The 8,962-nt window shown below is 43.4% G+C and overlaps 1 protein-coding gene across 1 annotated transcript; it reads right to left on the bottom strand.

The window, feature by feature from the left end:
• Positions 1–6,013: 6,013 nt before the first annotated feature.
• On the bottom strand, positions 6,014–8,313 carry LOC102530559 (sperm acrosome-associated protein 5). Its single transcript, XM_006213432.4, has 4 exons — positions 8,106–8,313; positions 7,531–7,689; positions 6,309–6,387; positions 6,014–6,205 (listed from the first exon to the last, which is right to left on the bottom strand). The coding sequence occupies exons 1-4, from the start codon at positions 8,248–8,250 to the stop codon at positions 6,106–6,108; spliced, it is 483 nt and encodes a 160-aa protein (XP_006213494.1). The 5' UTR covers positions 8,251–8,313; the 3' UTR covers positions 6,014–6,105.
• Between the last annotated feature and the right edge of the window lie 649 nt (positions 8,314–8,962).

Raw genomic sequence — 8,962 nt, 5'->3', positions numbered from 1 at the left:
CAAAAAACAAAGTACCTAGAAATAAACTTAACCAAGGAGGTTACCTATACTCTGAAAAGCTGTAAAACACTGATGAAGGAAATTGAAGATGATAACAAAGAAATGGAAAGATACCTTATGCTCCTGGATTGGAAGAATCATTATCAAAATGGCCATACTACCCAACGCAATCTACAGATGGCCCTCTGTGGGAGATGTCCTATGTCCCAGCAGTGCACTCCTCTCTTGTCATCCAAGGGCCAGGGCCCAGCCGGTCCCAGCATAGAGTCTGGCCTGTGTTTGTGGATTCTTTCCATAGGCTTTGGAATTATTGTTTTCTTATTTCTGCTATCTGCCCCCTGGTGGATGGAGCTGGTTTTATGCAGGTTTCCTGACAGGAGGAGTTTGTGCCTGCCCACTGCTGGGTGAAGCTTGGTCCTGGACCTCTGGTGGGTAGTGCTGTGTCTAGAGGCATTTGTGGCTTACGAAGTCTGATGATGGGTGGGGCTGTGTTCCCACCCTGTATTTTGTTTGACCTGAGGCTTCCCTACAGGCTGTTGGGTGGGGCTCGGTCTTGGTGCTAGTGATCCAGTCAAGACTCCAGCCTCCAGGAAAGCTCATGTAGTTGAACACTCCTGAAGTGTCTGCTGCTAGCTTTTATGTCCCCTGGGTGAGCTGCAGCTGGCCCCTATGTCTGCAGGAGACCTTCCAAAACCAGCAGGCAGGTCTGGGCCGGGTTCCTATGAAATCACTGCCTCTGCCCTTGGACCTGGTGCACGTGAGATTCTGTGTACACGTCCCAAGAGAGTGAAGTCTCTGCCTCCCCCAGTCCTGTGGGGCTCCTGGAGCTAAGCCCCGCTGGCCTTCAAAACCAGGTGTCCTGGGTCTCCTCCTCCTCCCAGTGCCGGAGCCCCGGGCTGGGGAGCCTGACGTGCGGTTCTCACTCCTGTGGGAGGGCCTCTGAGACTTAGACTTCAGCTTGTGGGTCGCCCCCACCTGGGGGATATGGGGCCCTATTATATCGCGAGCATGCCCCTCCTACCGTCCTGCTGTGGTTCCCCAGTTGAAGAAAATCTTTTTTGCTAGGTTCCAGTCTTTTTTTTTTTTTTTGATGGTTGTTCAGCAGTCAGTTGTGGTTTTGTTGTAGTCAGTAGGAGAGGTGAGCTTGTGGTCCTACCACTCCACCATCTTTCCAAAGTGGCTGTGACATTTTACTCTAACCATATATGAGAGTTCCAGTTGCTCCACATCCTCACCAACATTTGGGTTTTTGTCTTAATTTTAGCCACTCTTTTGGTATATAGGTATCTCATTGGGGTTTAAGTTTGTATTTCCCTGATGACTAATGATTTTGAGCACATTTTCATGTGTTAATTGGCCATTTATAAATCATCTTTTGTGGTGTGTCTGTTCAAATCTTTTTCTAGGTTTTCTATTGGATTGTTTATATTTATCTTTCTGATTTGTAAGAGTTCTTTATAGTTTCCCATAGTATAAAAGTCCTTTGTTAGATATAGATTTTGTGAATATCTCAGAGAAGGTATTTTTGAAATTATTAAACAGTAGCTTTCCTCTGAAGAATATTCTCTTCTTTAAAATGTTATTATTTTAATTTCTATCAAGCTGATTGAACAGAAGTATGCAATTTCAGGGACTGGTGTCATTTGAAGATGTGTCTGTGAACTTCACCCTGGAGAAGTGGGATCATCTGGACCCTACTCAGCGGACCCTGTACAGAGATGTGCAATAGAGAACTATAATCATGTGGTCTCTGGGGGTGAGAACAACTTCCCTGAGTAATTCATAGTGTACCCAGTAGAATAACTTACCATCTCTGAAGTGTATTAATATTTTGGCCTCAAGTTATAGGAACTAAAGATTTAAAAAAAAATTTTAATTGAAGTATAGTTGAGTCATAATACTGTGTTAGATTCAGATGTAAAGCAAAGTGACAGATGTAATTTTTCATTATAGGTTAGTACAAGATATTTAGTTCTCTGTGTTATGCAGTAAATCCTTGTGGCTTATCTATTTTATGTATAGTAATTTGTATCTGTTAATGCCATGCTCCTAATTTATCCCTCCCCACCCTCCCTTTCCCCTTTAGTAACCATAAATTTGTTTTCTAAGTCTGTAAGTCTGTTTCTGAGGAACTAAAGATTCTTAATCCATTTTAGACTGAACAAGGTGTTTGTATTTTCAACTCCCATGAGAAAGTTATACTTATTAAAATGTACCTTCCTAATTACTTTGAGGCCCTGAAGCCCATGCAGATGTGGCCAAGTCTTGTATCATTTCCCATTACAGGGTATCCTGTTACTAAACCAGATATGGTTACCTCTTTGGAGAAGAGAGGACTTTGGATCATAGGGAGAGAAATCCCAAGTTTGAGTTGTATAGGTAAATAAGAAATGAATAAGTGGGAGATGATGAGAGTAAGACCCCAGTGGGTCAGTGAGGTCTAGACATCTCTTAAATCTCAGAAATATCTTCCTAAAGCATACGAACTTCCCCCCTGCCACTAACTATAAATTGTTAGTTTTGTGAGTTACCATCTCATAGTAATCTTGGAATGATATGGTGAGGATCTAGACTATAATCTGGCCTTACCTTTCTGTTTCTTCTCTTGGTCACCTCAGTTGTTTTCAGCCTTGCTAAAAAGCTCTTTCCATTCTGTGTCCCCTCCCTCCAAATCCTAGATGCGCTACCTTTTCACAAACCCTTTTTTTCCCCTACTCAATAGCTCCTTAAATCTATTTTCACTTTCTCTCCTCAAGTTAAATTTTTTTAAAAAAATTTAATTATAGTTGATTTGCAATGTTTTGTTCTATTCTGGTCTCTCCTTAATTTTAAGGTATTTTTCCTAAGCAATCAAAGTCACTTATATTTGTTATTTCTCTCCTGTTCCAGTTTCTATTAGAGTAATTTATGCTTTCTTCCCCCCTCAAGCTCAGCATAAAGGAGAAACATGTACTTCGAATTTCTTTCTGATTGGTGTTGAGACTTAAAAGAAAATAAAAGTCAACCCTACAGAGGTCTGCTTCTGCCAAAAGGTGCACTCACAGGGTATGGTTTAGCATTCTATTTTCTAGAAGTCTGGCAAGTTGACCAGCTGGAGAGGTACTAGAAGAACCAAGACAGACACCCGAGGCACGCTATATCCATTAATGAGAAAAATTTGACTAAGGAGAGAGGTCATGAATATCATGGATTTGTAAACCCACCCCCTCAGAGCACAGGGATGTTTTCTTCATTACACACTCCCTGTATATATGACTCATATGAGAAAAGTCTTCAAGATAATTTGGGCTTAGTCATAACAGAGGCTTTGCAGCTCAAAAATTATGAATGTAATGGTTGTGGAAAATTATTAATTCATGGCAGGCTTGAGAAAAATAATGGAATGAAATCCCATGACCATAATGTGGGTGGGAAAGGTCATAAGCATAACCCATTCTTTGTTTAACATCATGGAACTCAAGCTGGTGAGAAATTCTATGAATTTCCTGAGTGTAGAAAAAACTCTCAGCAAGAATTCACCCATTACTCCTCATCAGATCACTCATGTAGGAGAGAAACCCTATGAATGTACAGAATGCAGGAAAGCCTTCAACAAGAAGGCACACCTCAGTGTACATCAGAGAACACACGCAGGAGAGAAACCATATGAAAGTAATGAATGTGACAAATCCTTCGGAGAGAAATCAACACTGCATAGACATCAAAGAATGCATACAGGAGACAAACTTTATGTGTGTTCAGACTGTGGAAAAGCCTTCACCCATAAGCTGAGTCTCAATGCTCATCAAAGAATTCATACAGGAGGAAAAAACTTATCAATGAACTGTGTGTAGAAAAGTCTTCTCCTGGAAGTCATATATCATGTTACATCAGAGAGCTCATACAGGAGAGAAATGTGAGAAATCCAGTGAATGCAATGAATGTGATAAAGCTTCCTTCCAGAAGTCTTATCTCCTTATTCATCAGAGGCTTCACACAGAGGAGAAACACTGTGAGTGTAATGTATGGGAGAAAGCTTTCTCCCAGAAATCATATCTCATTATACATCAAAGACCTCATTCAGGAGAGAAACCCTATAAATGTGACAAGTGTAGTAGACCCTTCAGAGAGAAGTCAAAACTCACTGTTCTCATTGGAGAACCCATAGAGGAGAGAGACCCTATGGCTGTCCTGAATACAAGAAAAACCTTTCAGAAGTTAAAGCTCATTATGAATTAAAGAACCCAGAGAAAACAGAAACTTTGCAAAAGAACCAAAAATGGAAAATCTTCCATAGAAAAGTCAAAGAGAAAGGAAAAGGTGAGGTGGGAAGATCATGCTTTATATAGCTTAGGTGGTCGTGGAAGGCTTTTCTAAAAATGGGGAGCCAGCCATATGGGGGATAATAAAATTCCAGGCAAGAGGAATAACAGAGCCAAGTTCCTGGTGCAAAAACAAACAAACAAACAAACAAAAAAACACCTTGGCCTCTGTACTGTTATCATGAGTGTATAGTGAATGACTATTTCACATCAGAGAGGTTGTTCAAGACTGCTATCCTTTGAAGCCTTGAATATATGAGAGCCTTCAGCTGGACGCCAAGCCTCATGGTAAATCTGGGCACAGGTATTAAGATAAACCCAATTGAATTAATTTCAAGAAACACAATCCCATAAAAATGATATTAAAGGAAATATTTCAGATTTAATATCAAACTCTCATAGAAAAAAATCAATACAATCTATTATGAAGAATAGCTATTTTGCCATCTGTCGTGATGGGGACCAAGTATTAGCTACTGGAAAAAGGGGTTTATGAAATGATCTAAAATTAGAGAATGAAAGATAACCACTAAAGGAATACTGATTATATACTACAAATGTCGATTATTTGAAAGGGTGCATAATCAGAATAATGTCAAGGAAACAACATGAGGGCTTCAAATCTAGTTTTCAGAAGTAGCAACAGTTGATAATGCCAGTATTTCTGCCCCAACCTGTTCTATGGCCAAGATTTTGACTGTTTTTATGTGTGGACCTTCCCTTTTTCTGAGCTTGATCACACAATCTTCCCTGTGAAATACTATGAGCTACCTCATAGGCTTTTGGGAGATCTGCTTTTTAACCTAAATTTACCAGAGTTTATTTCGGATGCTTTTGGTGATTAACTATCACATTCAGAAATTGGTACCCAGAGTGCCGGTACCTTTTATGGACCCTCAAGGAAATATGAGATTTGGTTATCTAGGCTGGTTGGGGCTGAAGGCAAGGGAAATTCAGGTGGCATTTTGGAAGAGGGCTCTGGCATTCCTTGGCATGCTGTGGCATTCATGGTGCTTTAATGATCATCTATTCTTATCTTGGATGAAGTAAACACTGAAAACAAGGCTTTGGGTAGTTGAATATCCATCCCTAACCAAAGAGTACAAAGGACATGAGGGACTGCTTCCTCAAAGGGGTAACTGCTTCCAATGGGGCTGGCCAGCAGAAAGAAATAGGAACTCCTAATTCCTGCTGAGCTTGCTGTATAAGCTGAAACCAATTCCATTTTCCTCTGAAGAGACTGTATCTGCCTTAATTAAAGACCCTGTAGTTACCTCAACTGAGAGTGATACTTTTTAAGGGAAGCCAATTTTCATACTTCCCCATCCCTACCCTTCTATTTCCAGACCTCTATTTGCTTGATGTACCAAGCACTTTATGTGCTTTACAAACATTAATTCATTTAATTCTCCCAACAACCCCGTGAAATAGGTACTACCACTATCATCCTCATTTTGCAGATGAGGAAACTGAGGCACAAAGAAATTAAGTGCCTCACCCAAGACAACCCAGCTAGTAAGTGGTAGAGATAGTATCTGAACCCAGGAGAACCTATGCTCTTAATTACTGCACTATCCTCCACCCCGACCCCACCTCCCACCCCGAGGGATCTGGTGTCCCCTGATTAGTTAGACCTTTGAATATATAGAAGAAGTGATTGAATAGGGGTACCCTCAGGCATTGCAAAAATGAAGAGAGTCAGACATCAGAGATCTCTTGCATTGTTTATAGATATCATCCTTTATTAAATCCACCAAAGAAAGAACAGAAAGGAAAATGAAATCTCTGTCTCTGGGAATCCAAGTCACGAATTAATTTTTCTTGTGTCAGGTTTTGCATACAGACGACATCCCTTGAGCCATTCAGATACATCATGGCCAAAACAGTGCTGGATCCAAGAGTCCCTGGGAAATGAAGGGAGAGAGGGAGGATAAAGTGGACAGGCTGATGGAGTGGCAGTGCCACTAACCCAGGGGCCCAGGGTCTGAGCCATCCTCATGAACTTACCAGGCAGCCATACCATTCTGTGAGGACACTACCCGCTTGGCACACATGATGTCATCCAGAATATGGCGGTTGAGCAGGTCTAAGGGGAAGAGAGGGACATAGTGATTTGGTGTACTGGGGACACAGTGACAGTGTATGAAGGGCCCAGGGGTTCTGGGTTCCTTGGGGCCAGAATAACTTCAATAACCACTATATTGTCTGATTCTCAATGACCTTGGTTAACTTATCAGCTGGTTATGAATTACCTCAACCACCATACTGGCTGGTCCTGGACAACCTCAAATTCCATGTTGGCCAGTTCTGGATGACTTCAACTGTCATGTTGTGTGGTTATGAATGATCTCAATGGCAATGGTTATTGGCTGGTAGGGAACCAGTCAGCTGCAAAGTTGGTCAGTCCTGGGGCCATCAAACACTATGTTTTCAGGTCCTGGATAACCTCAACATGCATTTTGACGAGTTAGAAGTGACCTCAGTCTCCATGTTGGCTAGTCCTGTTCAACCTCAGCTACTATGGTGTCTGGACCTAGATGATCTCAACTGCTGTGGTGGCTGGACCAGGATGACCTTAACTGCCATTCTGACTAGTTAATGATCTCAACCACTATCTAGACTAGTTCTGGACAACCTCAACCTTCAAGCTGGCTAGTCCTGGATGACCTCTTCTATCACTGTGGCAGGACTTGGACAACTTCAGCTTCCACTTGGGCTGGCCCCAAATAAACTTGGCCTATCTTGGACAGCCTCAAATGCCATTTTGGCCAACCCTGAACAACTTCTACTGCTATTCACTTTTGTCCACAACAGTACCACACTCTTGTCTGGAAAACCCTCTGCTTTCTGCATGGAGGTACTTAGTCTCTGTCCTTACAGATGGATATCTGCTTCTTCCCTCAGGGTCTGAACCACCCCAACCCCAAATCTTGACAGTTTCCCCCTCCATTCCACGTGGAGCTAAGTGTCTTGTTTCCTGAGTCTGAGAAAACGGCAGCCTTCATTCTAGGTGAGGTTTAGGGGCTCTGAGTCCTCCTGACCTAAACAACATCTCAGTGCACTCTGAGTAAGGATACAGGATGGTGTCTCTAACAGCCCAGGAAACTCGGATCCTTTCCCTATCATTTTTCTGGTTGTTATTCAAGATTATGGCTTAGACAGTCTTGCCCCCTGCATGTTAGAGAGTGAGGCCAGGCAGGGCTTTAAGGTATCCCCAGTGCTGCCTCACCATGACACTCCATGTGACAGAAGTTCTGTGTGGGTGTAACACCATTGTCACACCACCAGGCGGAGTTCAGCTGGAAAATGCCATATTCACTGCTTCCATCAGGATTGTGATCCACGAAGGAAGTGTCAAAGCCACTCTCATAGTGTGCCATGCACAGCCCTGGGGAAGGGAGTGGGGAGGTAGCAGATAGGCATGGGTCCTGGGAATGAGGGAGGGTAGGATGAGGGGGGCATGGGGCAGGGATGATTTCTATCTCAGTTGTGGGGGTGATGATCTTGGTTTGGTGGTAGTGTTGATGTTGGTGATTCTGGTGAGGTAACAGTGATGGTGGTGGTAATGGTATTCATGGTGATAATAGCAGTGATGATATTGATGGAAGTGATGGTGGTTGTAGTAGAGATGAGGGTAAGTGGTTCTGAAGGCAATGATGGTGAAATTAGAGTTAGTTAAACTACTCATCACAGTCAGGGGGTGACTGAGAGGATCATTCCCTAGTCTGGCAAGTAGGGCCTGGGTTTGAGTGTGGTGGGAGGTTTGGGGTGTGGGTGGGGGACTTGGGGCAGCTGGTGTCTCACAGTCTCCAATGGTGTAGCCCTTGAAGCCATTCAGGCCCGCCTTTTGCAGCTTCATTGCCAGGTCACAGCGTTCGTAGATCTTGGCATCCACAGTGGCAGCCATTAGCATGGCCAGGGTCACCACTACAGTGCCCCAGGCCTGCATGATGCCACCCACAAGCTCTCCTCACTGACTCCTCACTCCAGACTCACTCTACAGTGTTCAGAACTCGGAGCATTCTGGAACTCTGGGCTCTATGAGCCAAGATCTAAGTGAAAGATTCCGGAACACAGAAGCCAGAAGGCTAGGCACCTCACCATCTTCCCCAGTGCCAGCTCTGTTAGAGACACACACAAAGAAAAAGAAAGATACTGATGTGTACACAGAGGTGGAATGAGATACAGACAGGGAGAAACCCAGAGATCTCAGAAAGGGATGTAGGGAGAGAGAGACTGGGGACACACAAAAGACAGATGGGACCCAGGTTCTAGGCTTCACACTCAACCCACATTCCCCTACATTCCTTAACACTGTCCCACTCTCCTCCCGTTAATCATACTCTACAACTTGGGTACCTCCATTTCCACTCACTCTGCCTCTCATCAGCTCCATTCCCCCCAACTCTGCTGAGTAGTCAGCTCTGTTTACTACACTGTGCCTACTTTCACCTCAGGTTCCCCATGTTCTGTAAAACGTGGCCACCATGCCCTCGCCCTCTGCCCCACATTACCTCCATTTACTCATTCTCAGCACTGTTGGTGGACAAGGCGGGCCGGTACTGCGGGTGGTAAAAGAATTTACTAAAGACAAAGAATGAAAATAGAAAGGGATTTATTAGGCTGTGCTGCCATAGACAACAGCCAGCCACACAGATGAG

This window comes from Vicugna pacos, chromosome X, assembly GCF_048564905.1.
Source record: "Vicugna pacos chromosome X, VicPac4, whole genome shotgun sequence".
Taxonomy (NCBI): Eukaryota; Metazoa; Chordata; class Mammalia; order Artiodactyla; family Camelidae; genus Vicugna; species Vicugna pacos.
This window is presented reverse-complemented; position numbering and strand designations above follow the sequence as displayed.

Excerpts from the sequence above, each read along its gene's own strand:
- LOC102530559 (XM_006213432.4), bottom strand. The coding sequence starts at position 8,250 with ATGCAGGCCTGGGGCACTGTAGTGGTGACCCTGGCCATGCTAATGGCT. Across the intron at positions 7,690-8,105 it reads GGGCTACACCATTGGAGACT|GGCTGTGCATGGCACACTAT; the intron begins GTGAGACACCAG and ends TCCCTTCCCCAG. Across the intron at positions 6,206-6,308 it reads CAGAATGGTATGGCTGCCTG|GGACTCTTGGATCCAGCACT; the intron begins GTAAGTTCATGA and ends TTCATTTCCCAG.